The sequence below is a fragment of the Thermobia domestica genome, chromosome 5, assembly GCF_964235325.1.
Source record: "Thermobia domestica chromosome 5, izTheDome1.hap1.1, whole genome shotgun sequence".
Taxonomy (NCBI): domain Eukaryota; kingdom Metazoa; phylum Arthropoda; class Insecta; order Zygentoma; family Lepismatidae; genus Thermobia; species Thermobia domestica.
Window position 1 is genome coordinate 184515840 of NC_137458.1, and position 18361 is coordinate 184534200.

At 36.2% G+C, this 18361-nt stretch overlaps 1 protein-coding gene across 2 annotated transcripts in view; it reads right to left on the minus strand.

The window, feature by feature from the left end:
• LOC145686316 (uncharacterized) overlaps nt 1–18361 on the minus strand; it is a 245840-nt gene that overhangs the window by 156448 nt on the left and 71031 nt on the right. For both annotated transcript variants that reach the window (XM_081759515.1, XM_081759514.1), the window contains exon 6: nt 5107–5609. In XM_081759515.1, coding sequence (XP_081615641.1) covers nt 5107–5609 — 503 coding nt within the window. The remainder of the gene's footprint in view (nt 1–5106; nt 5610–18361) is intronic.

Sequence of the window (18361 nt, forward strand, 5' to 3'; positions counted from 1 at the left end):
AGGACGAACTTGCAGAAGCATTTGGAGTTGAGCAAACAACAGTTTCCAAACGTCTCAAAGCCATAGGAATGATTCAAAAGATGTCTTATTGGGTTTCACATGAATTGAAAAGAAAGACGTTGAAAGAAGAAAAACCGTTTGCGAATTGCTGCTTCAAAGACAGAAAAGGAAGGGATTTTTGCATCGAATTGTAACTGGTGATGAGAAGTGGATTCATTACGAGAATCCTAAACGAAAAAAGGCCTGGGTGAAGCAATGTGAACCAGGTCCTTCACAACCGAAACGAGATATTCATTGTGCAAAGGTTATGCTGTATATATGGTGGGATTTGAAACGTGTGGTGTACTATGAACTTCTGAAACTTGGTGAAACTATTAATGGACACCGCTATCGACAACAATTAATGCGTTTGAAGCAAGCTTTGGCCTGAAAACGACCAGAATGGAATAACAGGCATAATAAACTTATTTATCAAGATGATAACGCTCGACCACATGTCGCAAAACCAGTCAAAACCTATTTGGAAAATGTCGGATGGAAAGTGTTACTCCACCCGCGATATTCACCAGACACTGCTCCGTCTGACTACTACTTGATCGATTGCATGAATAACGATTTGATTGGACAGCGGTTCACTTCTTCAGAAAATATCGAAAAATGGATCTTTGATTAGATTGCGTCAAAAGATGAGGAATTCTTTCGACACGGAATCCGTAAATTGCCTGAAAGATGGGAGAAAGTAGTGGCTAGCGATGGACAATATTTTTGTTAACGTATTCATTTCCTTTGTTTTTGAAATAAAGCTTCAATTTTTATTAAAAACCGCACGAATTAATTCCTAGACCAAATATTTATAGTAATCTGTCCGGTACTGGGAACAGTTTTTTGACCAACGCTATATTGAGCATTTTAGAAAATCGAAAAATTTAATGTTCAAATCTTATAATAAATATGATTTTGTTATACTATATTATTATTAAAGCTGTGATTATTATCAGGGTGTTTTTTTGTATCAATTTGTTGTTTGGTTTCTAAGCGAATAGAAAAAAAAAATGCTTAGGTGTACGGTACTGGGCCAAGCTCCCTACATATATATATATATATATATATATATATATATATATATATATATATATATATATATATATATATATATATATATATATATATATATTAACTTTATTAGATACTTTATTCCTCTGTTTGGTAAGTTTTCTAAAGCACGAAATAATTCTTCCTGTTCTTTTGCTGCTTGAAACGATTAAATGGTGAAAGGTTTGCTTATGAAAGATATTGTATTTACGCATTGATCGTTAATTTTAAATGTCATTTCACCTTTACACGACGATTATATGCGAAAGAACACGACTGGAGTATATTATCTAAAATACATATTAAATGTGTGTTCAGTGCTACATAATACATTTTATCATCAGATTCTTATAATAAAACTATTATTTCCTACGCAATGTGAATAGGAAAATAGATAAAATAAATAAGAATGGCAAGAAACCTACACAAATAAATGAAGAGTATTATGGAGGTTGTTAAATAAATGAATAAAGAAAATGTACATTAAATGTATCGTGTGAAGTACTGTAATGCATGGGAAAGGACTATGAAAACACAACTAAAAATGACTATAAACATTAGAAACGTACTGTGTATTGAGAAAAGTATAAAGATAACCAGGAAAATTCCGTCGCTTTTTCACCACTACCTTCGAACATCGATATGTCATGTAAGACGTACCTGGAAGATCAAAAATAGACCCCATCAGCATCGACGACCTTCTGCCAACGATCTGGAAGGCTATAGATTCCATCGCGGTAGAACTTGGTGGGCCGTAAAGCGAAGAAGGTAAGAAGGTATCAAGTGCATTTTGCACCTCTACTAGGGGTTCGAACTGGCGCCCTCTAAGGTGATTTTCCAAGGAATGAAACTGGCGATAATCGGACGGTGCAATGTTCGAGGAGTATGGCGGATACAATAGTGTTTCCCATCCAAGGTGTAGAATGGTATTCCGGGTCATCCTAGTCACGTGGGGCTTAGCATTGTCCTGTAACAGGAGTACCCCTTTGTGATTCAGAGGTGCTGGCTTCAGGTCTTGAGTTTTTCTTAAACATGACAATACACAGTTGCATTGATGCTCTGACCAGTTGCTAGCAATTCCCGATGCATGATACCGCGAGCAGTCCACTAAACACACAGGAGGACCTTCTTCTGGTGCAGTGCTAGTTTCGGCTGTTTTGGAACAATGATGACGGCGCCGTGGAGCTTCGTACAGGACCCACTTCTCATCACATGTCAATATCCTGTCCAGAAAGGCTCCTTCCTCAGACGATACAGCAAAGAAACACAGGTGTCTGCTCGCGCTGCCTTCTGGCCCAAAGTCAAATCATGTGGGATCCACCGACCAAACTTGTAGTGATTCCCAAGTTGATGGAGGTGATGCCGAATGGTTTCTCCACTCACACTGAATTGTAGTCCCAGTTATTTACATGTATGGCCACTGTTTGCTTTAATTGCTGCCTGAAGATCTTCATTTTGTACATGTGTTGTTCTTCCGGCATGTGGTGTGTCTTCGAGTGTTTCATCACGTTCTTAAACTTGTTAAACCACCGCTGCACTGTCGGCGTAGTCACGACACCCTCACCAAAGGCCTGGCATATCTTTCAGCCCGCTGCAGCTGTATTTGACCCCAGTTTGAACTCGTATAGCATACACGCCCTTATGACCCTCTGTGGAGGTCCCATGTTCACTATGTCCTTACGCAAGTTCACGGTGTAACTGAACTGCCACAACCAGGTAGTATGTTAGATATACGCACACCAACAATTGCCCTTCACCTTATTTCCATTCGCATTCAACTCACGATGTGAGGGCCAATTGAACGCAGACCTTCACAAAAAGAACGACAGAACTTCCTTCGTTACCTTTATACCTAGAACATATATATTAATAAAAGGTAAAGAAACTGACTAGAATTGATTTAAGAAAAACAGTATTTCATCCGATGTGGTATAACATAAGTAGAAGGGTCATAGCATGCAACATTTCTTAGCAAGTAATGTAGCATTTACTTCTTAATATGTAATCTAAGGCTTCACGATTACAATTCTGCATCCCACGTGTGTTCCTTATCCTCGCGACGTACCTTGCTTGTCCTGGATGTTTTGTTATATCATGAGTATGAAATATGATGTCCTGTATCTAATGTGAAGTTACGAATATTGTAACCTAAATTAATCCGTTTGTTTCTCTCTTCCTGTATAAGGATGAATTGTACGAAGAACTTACATCGGATTCAGTTGTAATGAATTTCCTGGGTGCTTTTAAATCACAACCTACTGAATTATCACGAGACAACTTTTCTTGTATTTGGCGTATAATCTGTACTTTTAAATTCTGATTTTGTACTGCAATTACTTATTTTACTACTGGGGTCGGTAATTACTTGTATGCTGATCTCCCCCTGTGTAGTGATTCCCTTGCTTTTTTTAAAACATGGAGAAAGCATCCAGATCTCTATGGCTGAGATTATTATCCTGTTACGACTGAAGATGTGCATATTGGTAATTCGTGTTTCATTGCACGCTTCAACTTAATGCATGCTAATTAGCAAACATTTCGGAACCTCAGTGAGTTTAATTCTCCTCATAGATTTCCGGTATGTACTGCTGTCGAACTATTCGTATAGACTGTTATCAACGTTACCCTTATTCCACATCTTAAAGGAAACGGCCGCCCACAGTTCGATATTCCTGCCCAATACCATTACAGAAGATAAGCAATGAGGTTACGGATTGGATCCGATTCCGAGTGCTACTGTTTATTATTATTATTATTATTATTATTATTATTATTTGTTGTAGTAGTAGTAGTAGTAGTAGTAGTAGTAGTAGTAGTAGTAGTGGTGGTGGTGGTGGTGGTAGTGTAAGAAGATATTTGGGATGGGGCATCAGGAATTTGTTTCATGTACCCAAACAACCAGTAATGAGGTCTTCACAGCTTCGTTGTAAGTTATGCAATTCCACCGTAAACGGCCGGAAAATTGGGCATCTGGACAGTGGTGTTTACATCACGAGAATGCTCCGAATGCTTCACGAATGGTTTCGGAAAATTTGTCAAAAAATATTTCCGTCGTACACTATCACGATTACTCGCCAGAATTAGGTCCATGTTACTCTTCTCTTTACCCTACACTGAAAGCCACTTCTCTCTGACATCACCTAGAATATCTTGGATAACACAATGAGTTCTGCACATTCTACATCTCCAGTGTTTTCCAAACAGACGTTCCAGGACTAATTCTAGCGATGAAGACGACGTTGGATTCAGTGTATATACGGAGCATAAAAGTGCCCTCAACGGAACAAGCACAAATGGGTGATAAATCGTCCCTATGATACTTTACAATAGTAGTCCTGGAAATAGATCAAAATCTCTTCTGTACTTAAAAAAGAACAACTAATTTCGTTATTCATGGAATACACACCTTCCGATCCCACACAATATATAACTCAGGCATTTTCTCCTCTACGTTCCTGCATATCCTTTAGGCTTTATTGGTAATTTTCACCAGTCTCCTGCACTCTCTAGGCAATTTACAAACTACGACACTAGTTTTGAGTAATTTTTATTAAGGTCATAAAAAATAATCTAATAGAATTATCAGCGACAACTAATCGTACTTCAAAAGATGTTGTTCAACATTAATATACCTAGTAAGGGACAGCATTAATGTCTCGTGGAAAGCTGTAACTATTAAACGCAACTGGAAGTGATTATTGAGACGGACAATGTATTTAATCTAGGTGTATCAAACACTATTGTGGTCTATACTGTAATATCTAGTTCAGTATATCAATAGTAAACGTTTAGTTCAGCATTTCAGTAATAGTACTAGATCATCGTTGTAATACATTAAATGATAAAAAGAAAATATTGAAAGTGTTAGTTTAGACGTCCAAATCTTCAAATCGTAGACTTAAATCAATACAAATCAATTCCTTAAGTAAACAAATTCGCCTAACAGTACACTGAGCCAAATGCAGTACACAAACATATTTAATGAATGACACACTGAGACGAGTAAGTCAGTACCTGTTATCTTGATGATCTTCTGTAGATGTCTTTTGAGGTTGATATAGAGGATGTGTTGATGTTGGAGGTGGTGGTGGTGGTGGAGACTCACAATATCCATCTTCGGGAGGCGGAGGTCGTGCAGGAGGCATTTCTGTTCCTTCATATGTCACCTGCCCATATTGCTTTTCAGATACTGATTCATAATGCGGGGTATTTGCTGAATGCTGGATTCGAGGTTTAGGAGCTGTAGGAGGAGGATGACGAGGATACTGTTGACAACCACCTGACTGTAAATATATCGAGTTGCTCGCTGGAGATGGATACGCTGCTGCCTGGGAATGAAGCGAATAACCTGGTGATGAGGAATATGAAGAATTTGGAGCTACTGCTTGTTGGGCATGATGAAGTAAGTTTTGTTGTTGCTGCTGCTGCTGCTGAGGATGATGATGTAGTCCATGCTGAGGAAGATCTTGCAAATATTGACTGGAATTAACCAAACTGGAAGGTCGCTGCTGCTGTACCTGAAAACAAAACGGAAGTTGAATAACAGTCATGTTCAAAATATCACAATATTGATTTACTAAAATCATACAAGGTTACAATATTAAATTCTGTGTGAGATAATCAAGTGTTTCACCAACGGCTTTTCCTGATTCATCTACAATTTCTTTAATAACTATTTCTGAAAAGTCCACGTTTAAAAATATATCCCACTAAAAACATGACTTCATCCTTATAACAGAATAAGTAACTAGGTTTGGTACAAAATTCGAGGATACTCAGCCTACACAATTTGACTTCCGCTTGAATCCGAGCAAAATTAAGCGTGAATATGATCTTCAGATATCAGAGGAATATGCGGCGTATCACAATACAAATTTAAGATTTAATGAACACAAAAAATTTCTTTCAGTAAAAATTCAACCAATGACAAAAAAAGATCAAAAACGCTCAACTACAATACCGACGATTATGGTAATAAATTGTACACTCAGTCGCCCTGTCGCGCTCGAGTGTGTGAGATCTTTCCCGAAATTTTTCATACGCCATTCATTTTAGTGAATCCTTCACCATTTTATTCTTGTATTTTCCATATCCTTTTTATACTTCTTCTTTATAAGTCTTTCTTAGTACTGCTGATGGCTTCCTTTCTGCCAATGTTAAAGAAATTTCTTATGTTTCAATCTTTCATTCTTCCTTACGACTACACCAGAGATTTTTTTTTTTTAACGCTCTCTCCGACACTCTTGGCTAATTACCGGGTTCGATTCCCGGTAGGAGCTCATGTGGTTCGGATTCCACGTTAATCAGTAGGTCCACGTCTCATATAGCCCAGCTACTGAACGGTATGTTAAACTCAAAATCAACTCAACTCTTGGCTAATTACTTAGTTTATCTCCTCTTCCTGCTTCGGATTTCCTCCCCTCTCTTCGTCATTATTCATGTTTCGTAGCATAGATAGCTACGAGTATTAACTACATGCGACAGCATGGTATGTCTCTAAAATGTTCCGGTATATTCTACAAAAATGAGGGGAAAACTCAGTGGGGTGACATACAAATACTTATTAATAGAAACACGCAAATGTTTGGAACGGTCAGCCACAATCACAGTGTTGGGATGTAGCTTGTGTTGTGTGTAGCATTGTTGTTCTGAAAAAATATATACTCATCATAGCTGATTAATCCTAGAAAGAGCAAGGGGGCGGGGCGGTCAATTTTGCCCGCGAGTTCTATATGGATTTATATTTTTGTGTAGTTTACATGGATTAATATGTATTCAGGATTCTCCTTTTTTGTTATTGTTTCTTTTGATGAAAGGTTAATTTTTGTTTTTTCAACTGGAATATACTGCATTGTTTTATTATTATTATTGTAAAAAAAATGTTGCGCGGGCCGATTTGACCCCCCTTGGTCATAGGTGCTACCCACGTTTGTTTTCACCACAACTGCTTTCATTTGTATTTTTATATCTAAAACTTCTATTTTTTTTTTAATGTTAGTTTTCTCCTTTATACATATATAAACACTTCGGCTTTCACAGAACTTGTCGAGTGTTAGTTACAATACTAGTTTTTGCATAATGTTATACAAAATTTGGTATTAGCTGTTCTACGCACTGTATTTAGTATGTTTTTTCACAAATGAAAAGCACAAATCCTTGAAAGGTTTCGTTTTTGAAATCTAGTTAAAACACGTTAACTCAGATTGAACAAACATACTCAGAAAGTTACTTAAAACCAGCGCGGGTAAATTTGAGCCCTCATTGGTCTTTCACGTAGCAGATGCGAGCACGGACTTTCTAGGGTTAATAATGGTAGATGGCAATTCCGTTCATCTGCTTGATGTAACTTGCTTACGCAGTGTTGAAATCTGGACGATGTTAATGTGGACTGACTTTACTCTGTCATAAGTTATCTGGAGCTATACGTTTCAAGGCATCACCTTGGAAAATGTGTGTTAAGTTCGCGGTGATATGTGATTAACAGTATTCTTTTACGGGAAAAAAAAATGTGGAATATGGGTTGCTATTATTAATGACCGAAGTAGATTTATCCCAGTAACGTAACCCTTCCTAGTTTTATTTAGTTGTATATTTACCATGTTTGCTTTTAAGATTTCAGGTGTAATCCATTTTATTTTTTTCTTCTTTATTTTACTAAAATAATTTTTTATTGGAAATGCTACTTCAAAACTATGCTTTACAGTATCATATATTTTCTCATATACGTCATTCACGTCGGTTAGCTCATAAATGTTATCTCACGTCTCCAAGCTAAGCAAATAAGCAAAATAACTAATATTATTTAGACTAAAACATCTCGTTATTATAGCTGTTTCATTGGGTTTCGCTATAGTTGCAGGTGTTTGTTTTAAAATGTTTACTTTTACAATTTGTGCTTCATGATCTGAAAATCCTGTATTTATAACTTCGTTACTTCATGACTAATGGATTTACCAAAATCTGGTCAATATTAGACACGGAAGTTTTGTTTAGGTAATTTAATTGAGGGATTTAAATTGTATGTTTGAGTAAAGATTCAAAGCCTTCATTTAATTTTTCATTTAGAAAATTTACATTTAAATCACCTACAATAATTGGAATGTATTTTTTAACATGAAAATATATTATATCTATTTTATTGATAAATATTTCAATGTTACTGTCGGGCGTCCTATATACACAAATAATACATATTTTTTTGCAAAGGTATGTTCTATTATACTACATTCAAACTGTTTTTTTTTTTCCATTAAGTTTTTCAAACATAACACACTTTTTTTTTTTTTTTTTTTTTTTTAAACTTTCATTTTATTCTTAACAAAAATACATGATTTACCTCTTGACAAATGAGTTCTACAATTTCTTGCTGCACAGGTAAAGTCTGGAATTGCAATATAGTCAATCTCATCATCTCTAAGCCAATGGTTAATATAATATCAACATCTCTGTACGAATTATGTAACCGTACTGCTAAGTGGAGTTGTTTATCTGTATTAAAACCTTGTGTATTTTGATGGAAGAGTACATGAGTACATTATATTTATTAGTAGGAAGTTTATTATTGTATTTCTTTGAAGGTTGATCTATATTTTTACATATTGGCGTGTTTTGTTGATTTTTAGTGTTCAAATTAAGTTTCAATTTGTTCGAATTAATACCTTGATTGTGATGTTTACCATTCTTAATGGACCCACACATAAAAAAATCACCATTACTGAGTTTGGAAGGCGATTTTTTATGTGTAACATTGCACAAATAGATGTGCATGCTGATTTACTACTTAAAACACATTAAAGTGAAAGTTGTTGACTTTCAATCTAACGATGATTATCATGATATGGAAATTTTATATCTTGTTGTTAATGTGAACCACTTGTCAATTGGTATTACTGTTGTAGACAGATCTCCCAGCATACCGTACAGCGAATTGTCAGCGATCGAAGATGCCGTATTGGAACTACATTCACAAGTCGACCAAATATTCGTTGTTGGTGAACTCAATTGCGATCTACTCTGTCCACATAAACAAGAAACTATTTACTTGAAATCTATTATTGACATATTAGGTTTCGCACAGTTAATAAATGAACCCACGAGAGTCACTGAAACTGCCAAATCTTTGCTAGATTTAATTATTACTGACAACACGAAACAGATACACTCGTTTGGAGTTAGTTCACCCATTGGAACATCAGACCACAGCGTAATTCACGCCACTCTCAAGCTTCATAAAATACCCAAAACTCTCGGTAGAGTAATTCAGTGTCATTCTTCATTTAATACCGAATTGTTTTTATCATGATGCACAAAATTACAACTGGGATAAGATTACTCAAATGGACACAATAAAATTGAATTCTTACAGAAGTTTACAGTCGATATTTTTTATAATCATGCACCGCTCAAAACGAAAAGGCCATCTAAGAACACGCTTCCCTTTATTTCAAGTAACACAGAACTTTTAATGAAGTTACGTGACCGTGCTCACAAAAAATATAGAAGAACGAAGAATCAGTTGCATTGGGAGGATTACAAACGCTTGCGTAACTTCACAACTACTGCTGTTCGACAAGAAAAGACTGCGAATTTTTCTGATCGCATGAGATCTACTAATGATGCACGTAACATATAGAAATCTTTGCGTGATCTTGGTGTAGGTAAAAGCGATTCATGCTTGATTTTTCCTGATGACGTAAACGACATTGAAGGTATAAACTTACATTTCACAAGTGTCTATAAAATGTCTGAGACAAGCACAGAAGCACTTGATCAACAAACGCATTGGCTTGCATCGCGTAAATTAAATAGCAATATTGAAACGTTTAAGTTCCACACTGTAAACGAAACAGAAGTTAAAACTGCAATACACAGTATCAAGTTCAACGCATGTGCGTTTGATGGAATAACAGGAAAAACGCTACGACTGTTTGTACCGTTTACTTTAACTCCACTTACTCACATAGTAAATTACTCATTAACTCAAGGTTGCTTTCCAGAATTGTAGAAGCGAGTGAAGGTGGTTCCATTGCCCAAGAAGACAGTTGTACAGTCGCTTGAGGAACTTCGTTTATCAGTATACTCCCAATTATCTCCAAAGTACTAGAAAAGGTAGCATTTCAGCAATTAACAACTTATATCAACAAAAAATGAAATATTGCCTGTCACTCAATCCGGCTTCCGTAAAGAACATAGCACAACCACAGCCCTTTTAGAAATTACAGATTCAATTTTAAAGTCAATAGGAAATTTAATGGTAACAGTTTTGGTCTTGTTGGATCTTTCGAATTCTTTCGATATGGTAAATTATAAACTCCTACTGGCCAAAATGAAATATTACAACTTCTCAGAATCAGTTATTAAATGGTTCTACAGTTATCTCTCTTGTAGACAGCAACAAGTAATATTAAGTGGAGCAAAGACTCAGGTATCTACCCCATCCCTGATAAAAGCAGGGTTTCGCAAGGTTCAATATTAGGCCTCCTCTTAGTTTCACTCTTTTCTGCAGATCTTTCTACAGTTATAAAGCATTCATCAGTTCATTTCTATGCAGATGATACACAGATCTTCATCAGCAGTACATCTGAAAATATTATGGACACTATAGAGTTACTTAATAGGGATCTTTCAGCTGTTAGCAACTGGTGCCTTATGAATGGTCTTTTACTTAATCCATTAAAATGTGTTTTCACTGTATTGGGAACATGACATCAGTTGAGCAAAATCAACCCTGATGACCTAAAGTAACTGTAGTAGATTCCAATATTCAATTTTCTCCCTTTGTAAAAGATCTAGGCTTAATAATAGATCAAGGGCTTAGCTAGAATAAACACATTTCTGAACAGTGTATTAAAGCTAAGCGCATCTTACGACAGCTTTATAAATTAAAAGGCTATTTGTCCCAAGAAACAATAATGCACTCTCTCATTTTGCCTCTGTTCGATTACTGTGATTCAATATATGGTAACTCTCTCTCCACTCAAAATACTAGGGCAATTCAGAAAATACAGAGCTACTCTATGCGCTTTTCTTTCAATTACAGAAAAGCCTCAACATATACTGCCAGTACTTAATGAAAACAATATCCTAACCACATCTCGAAGACTATATCTCCGGTACTGTTGTTTACTATATAAAATAAATTCACATAAAACACCACCTTACTTGTTTCATAAATTAACATGTAGATCAGAGATTCATCGTTACAATACCCGAGGAAGTAATAAACTGGATATGCCCCGGCACTCTCTAAAAGTAACAGAGAGGGCATTTTTAATTTCGGCAGCAAGAATCTGGAACTCCCTACCGAAGTCAATCACTGACAAACCCTACAATTCACTGAAATCATCACTCCAAACATTATTATATACAGACCATAGACAAAGCATTGGCACACATGAACGGTTTACTACAGTATGAAATTGGACTAGCTGTATGAATATAGTGTTTTCTTTTTCTTTCTTTCTTTCTTTTCTTACATTTACTGACTGTTTTGTTTATCCTTAGTATTATTGAATGTACTATGTTATGTAGTTATTTGTATCTTGTTTTTCTTCTTTCTTTGTAATGATGACAAGGGTTAGGTGGTAGAGCAGCAGCCGGCTGAACCTCGCCCACTGAAATAAAGAGCAATTCAATTCCATTTGGTACTTGTCATTTCGAAAACAGAAAGTTTAACGTTTTGAAAATTTTTATATTCAATCTTCCAGTGCTGTCCAGAAAGTCCCTCAAGTTTCCACAGGGTGCCACTACAAGCGGGATGAGCGCTTCATTTTGAGCAGGGATTTTCGCCCGTTCAGTGCGCATCCAGCTGTGGACGTGTGAAGTTCGTGTAGCTTTTGTTCTGTTCAAAATGCATTGTTAACATGAGTCCTCCGATTCGATTAAAAATCCCACTACATGTGAACTGAAGTAGGTAGAACAATTTTTGTTGATGAAAAGCAATAAACTGATTGATATTCACCGACAAGCGCGTGAGGTTTACGGTAAAGATGTGATGAGTGAAAGTAGACGAAGGCGTTTTTGCCTTATCAGAGGGGACACTCAAACGGCAAGATAAAATTCACTCATATTTCCACGTTTTTCAGCATTATCATAACATTTTTCAAGGACTTTTGTATGGAAGTTATTTCATAAATTTCACATTACTCCAGGGCCTGAGCAGGAATATAATACATCACTTATACATATTACATCAAACGAATATGCACAGATTCAACAAATCGAGCAACTACTAGAATATTCTCTCTCTCTCTCTCACACACACACATACAGAGAGAGCGAGAGCGAGAGAGAGAGAGAGAGAGAGAGAGAGTTATTTCATAAGTTTTACATTACTATAAGGTCTGAACAGGTTAAAAAAAAAAATCTATATACTTTGACTGATCCATACACCAAAAACTCATGAGGCCTTTTCAAGTTCACTAGCAGTATCACTTTTAGCTTTCCTTGGATCTTCTATCTTAGCCTTTTTATTTTTTAGCTCTATGTTCTTTTCCTGTTCATGTCTTTTTCATTTTCACAATATTTCTTCTTCCTTTTCTCATCCAAAGCAGCTTGATAATTCTGTCCAGCAGAACGGACAGCATTCGGAAGAGATTTTGTGATGTTTACGTTGCTGTCTTCCACATTATATCTGATAGTGTTATAGACAGTTCTCTATGCAACCAGAGTCTCCTCTACCATGTTCTCAATAATGCACTCCTTATTTATGGAAAAGCCTCTTTCCACATTTACATTTCTGTGAGAGAGTATTAGTGTAGAATGGAGAACCTTCATCAAGGCATCTATCTCGCCTTTGTGGGCAGAAATGACATTAGACCACAATCTGTCAAGTCTGTGACACGTTTTATGAAAGATTCCAGACGCGATCTGGTATTTGGATCATCGATTACAGAACAATACTAATAAGCAGCGACATCAGCTGTGTGGTCGTAAAGCTAATTGCTTTCAATCAATGGTTAAGAGTTCCTTGAAGCGGACCATCCCTTCATCATATGCAACAACCTTTGGATTTCAGCAAGTTATGGCTTTTGTTAACTTAAATTTCAGTGGTAATCATTTTTCCATTTTTATGACCATTTTCTGCAATATTCTTCGACAATCCCTGTAGAATTTGGCTAGTTCTACCTAGGTTATCCTCAACATTTTCCCGACATCTCTTTATTGCCCCCCTTTTTTTGGGCGGGGGGAATCCTACATTATTTGCTGATTTCAACGAGTTTTCTTCTTTCTGTACATCAATATTAAAATTTTCAACATGTCCTGGCTTCACAAATCTTTGCATGACTGCACACAAACTCTTCTGCAGCTATGAGTAAAGGAAGGGAGTTAAAGGTGTCAGTCTGAAATGTGTGAGAAATTGTTCAATGTCACTAGTTATGGTTTTAAAGAACACTATAACAGATTTCAGATGATAAGCGGCATGGCCTTGAGTTGGCTTCACGCGGCGTCCAATTGGCTTTGAGCGGTGTTGACAATTCGCGACAAGCAGTCCGCACGCTGACTTCTCGCGCTACTGCGAATCTTGACAATACCAGAGGCGCTTATTAGAAATATTGTATTAGCACATCAACTGCTCACTTTACGAAGTAGAGAAAAGAATTACGAACACATACGTGAAAACTACATCTTTTTATGTCAACTGGTTGTTATGATACACGCTTTTAAAGGTTTCCATATAAAACAATTAGTAAAACGAGCGATGAGTCCCGCGTCTAATTTCCAGTGGATTTTTCTTCAATTTGGAAATAGAACTCAACTTTTATTACAGAATAATCATGGGTGTAACCAGCAGGTTGTTCTAGGGGAACATTACTTTCAGGGGGACGAAAGCTTTTTACACATTTAAAAGAGAACAAATGATCTCTTTCAGAATATGAAAGCATTTTAACTCACCATACATACTATACACATGTTATATTTTCACGATGCTACCTTATCAAAAGACGGATGTTGACAGTACTGAGTTGAAAACCGGATTGTAGATGAATCAATAACCTATTCATAAGAAAACAAATGCTGTTTATAGCAGTCTGTTTATCTGACTTTGTATTTATATGGGTTAAAACAGTGAAGGAAAAAAAAAACTCGAAAAAATATCAACTCAGATATTATTATGCAATAATCTAATAGAGAGTTCATACGGTGTGCTCTCAGTTAGGGAAATGAGAATATAAAGCATATGGTTAATTTTAGTTGTTTTAATTAGGTACAGAAACCGCATTGATGATGTTTGATTTTTTTTTTTTTTTAAATTTCATATTTTATTATAAACGTCCCTCATTTGCATTAACTATTAAATAAGTTTATTAAACACATACCACGAACCTCATTTTGGAGTTGGAAATAGTTTGGAAAGACAGGGCCCCCTTTTCCCCCGTGGCTACACGCCTTTGGAATCTGATTCATTTATATATATATAATATGCCTAACATCGTAAGAACAAAGTATGGGAAGTTCGTAATATTGTTTTGAAATTTACTTCGGGATAAATTTTTCCTTACTCGACAGAAAAAACGCAGTATGTTTTTTTTTTCTTTACGTTTCACTACCTTACATATATGCGACCACTTATTCCCTCTTTCCTCCTCCAGCAGGGATTCAAAAGCACCAGGCGTCTGAATGGTCTCGTAAATTATCGTAACCCAAAACAAACTCGTTCATTAAGGAATCAGACGGATTGTTTTTGTGTGACTTAGACCAAGCCCAAGAAAGTTATTTGTTATGAAAACTGAGAAGGAAACAAAGGTATTAGTTGTGTTGGAACGTAAGTTCTCTTCTAGCATAAACAGAATTCATCAGTGTCTGGGTTACTTTCTTTCGTTGTAGTTCGTTTCTTCTCCAAAATTATAGTTGACAATGTCTTTAAGCAAACCGAGTACAAGTGCTGAGCCTTCTTAAAAAAAATAAATAAATAAAAATAAAAAATAAAGTGCTACGAAATCAGTCTCGAAGAATTATTTTTTGTGTTTACATTTTTTTTAGCCCATGATAATAAATTTACAAGACTCAGATTCAGACAATGACGAAATATTAACTGACATAGTGAAAGTAGTGTTGAAGACGAGTGTTTAGCATATCCACTGGAAAAGTTAATAGGTAAGTAATTTAATTGCTATATATACTTCTAGGATGCACAGTCAAAATTCTTGAGTTTGCTGGAATAGTATATTTACATTGCGAATAATGTTGCAAATGTATGTGTCATAATCTCAACTGGAGGAAGAGCGAGAAGGGAAAGGGGAGTCCATGATCCGGCAACACCGCGCGGAATATCGCGCACCATTGGCTATTGCCCGTGATGCTTTACATCTGAAATACACAGTAGTTTGGGGACTAACATTGGGTCTTCAAGACAGTGTTTTACTACTTCATAATTGCCACGAGACGGTTTGCTACCATCTTTCAAAGATGGTGCCTGTTTCACAAATTCTCTGAGGCAGGAGAACATATCAAGAGCTCGCTTGTTACTTTTCTATTTAATAACCAACGGACATGCCAAAATTTGTATGGGAACATGTCCGAATTTGTTAATTCAGTATATATAGCTTTCCTTGCAGGAACATTCTTGAATAAATTGTACAAAGAACGCAAAAACTTTGTAATTTCCAATGTACTGCGAACATACTAACTTTAAAAGCATTATTTAATGTATGCAAGCCACAACTGCCTAAATTTAAAGGCCAAGAGTCACATTCTTCTGATTTCAGAAATGTATTGAACTCCTGAAGAAATCTTAAATTCGCCGTGGGTCCATCCATAGAAACCTGTATGATATTTTTGACATCAAGGGGTTTCACAGACTTCATGAATGCTCCTAGGAGATCTGAGGCTCTACTTCGTTCAAGGAAACCAGAAGTCAGATAACGATACAAATCTATAACTTAGTAGTGTCCCAAAATCTGACATTGACGTCCATTTGATTTTTCTGAGACACTTTGTTAAGTGACTCATCGAATCTAATAACAAATGAACTGTTACCGTACTCTGTGTGTATTGTGTTAAGAAGTTTTCTTTTAAAATCTGGTCGTAAAGCTAATTGCTTTCAATCAATATGGTTAAGAGTTCCTTGAAGCGGACCATCCCTTCATCATATGCAACAACCTTTGGATTTCAGCAAGTTATGGCTTTTGTTAACTTAAATTTCAGTGGTAATCGTTTTTCCATTTTTATGACCATTTTCTGCAATATTCTTCGACAATCCCTGTAGAATTTGGCTAGTTCTACCTAGGTTATCCTCAACATTTTCCCGACATCTCTTTATTGCCCCCCTTTTTTTGGGCGGGGGGAATCCTACATTATTTGCTGATTTCAACGAGTTTTCTTCTTTCTGTACATCAATATTAAAATTTTCAACATGTCCTGGCTTCACAAATCTTTGCATAACTGCACACAAACTCTTCTGCAGCTATGAGTAAAGGAAGGGAGTTAAAGGTGTCAGTCTGAAATGTGTGAGAAATTGTTCAATGTCACTAGTTATGGTTTTAAAGAACACTAGTTTGGGGACTAACATTGGGTCTTCAAGACAGTGTTTTACTACTTCATAATTGCCACGAGACGGTTTGCTACCATCTTTCAAAGATGGTGCCTGTTTCACAAATTCTCTGAGGCAGGAGAACATATCAAGAGCTCGCTTGTTACTTTTCTATTTAATAACCAACGGACATGCCAAAATTTGTATGGGAACATGTCCGAATTTGTTAATTCAGTATATATAACTTTCCTCGCAGGAACATTCTTGAATAAATTGTACAAAGAACGCAAAAACTTTGTAATTTCCAATGTACTGCGAACATACCAACTTTAAAAGCATTATTTAATGTATGCAAGCCACAACTGCCTAAATTTAAAGGCCAAGAGTCACATTCTTCTGATTTCAGAAATGTATTGAACTCCTGAAGAAATCTTAAATTCGCCGTGGGTCCATCCATAGAAACCTGTATGATATTTTTGACATCAAGGGGTTTCACAGACTTCATGAATGCTCCTAGGAGATCTGAGGCTCTACTTCGTTCAAGGAAACCAGAAGTCAGATAACGATACAAATCTATAACTTAGTAGTGTCCCAAAATCTGACATTGACGTCCATTTGATTTTTCTGAGACACTTTGTTAAGTGACTCATCGAATCTAATAACAAATGAACTGTTACCGTACTCTGTGTGTATTGTGTTAAGAAGTTTTCTTTTAAAATCTGGTCGTAAAGCTAATTGCTTTCAATCAATATGGTTAAGAGTTCCTTGAAGCGGACCATCCCTTCATCATATGCAACAACCTTTGGATTTCAGCAAGTTATGGCTTTTGTTAACTTAAATTTCAGTGGTAATCGTTTTTCCATTTTTATGACCATTTTCTGCAATATTCTTCGACAATCCCTGTAGAATTTGGCTAGTTCTACCTAGGTTATCCTCAACATTTTCCCGACATCTCTTTATTGCCCCCCTTTTTTTGGGCGGGGGGAATCCTACATTATTTGCTGATTTCAACGAGTTTTCTTCTTTCTGTACATCAATATTAAAATTTTCAACATGTCCTGGCTTCACAAATCTTTGCATAACTGCACACAAACTCTTCTGCAGCTATGAGTAAAGGAAGGGAGTTAAAGGTGTCAGTCTGAAATGTGTGAGAAATTGTTCAATGTCACTAGTTATGGTTTTAAAGAACACTAGTTTGGGGACTAACATTGGGTCTTCAAGACAGTGTTTTACTACTTCATAATTGCCACGAGACGGTTTGCTACCATCTTTCAAAGATGGTGCCTGTTTCACAAATTCTCTGAGGCAGGAGAACATATCAAGAGCTCGCTTGTTACTTTTCTATTTAATAACCAACGGACATGCCAAAATTTGTATGGGAACATGTCCGAATTTGTTAATTCAGTATATATAACTTTCCTCGCAGGAACATTCTTGAATAAATTGTACAAAGAACGCAAAAACTTTGTAATTTCCAATGTACTGCGAACATACCAACTTTAAAAGCATTATTTAATGTATGCAAGCCACAACTGCCTAAATTTAAAGGCCAAGAGTCACATTCTTCTGATTTCAGAAATGTATTGAACTCCTGAAGAAATCTTAAATTCGCCGTGGGTCCATCCATAGAAACCTGTATGATATTTTTGACATCAAGGGGTTTCACAGACTTCATGAATGCTCCTAGGAGATCTGAGGCTCTACTTCGTTCAAGGAAACCAGAAGTCAGATAACGATACAAATCTATAACTTAGTAGTGTCCCAAAATCTGACATTGACGTCCATTTGATTTTTCTG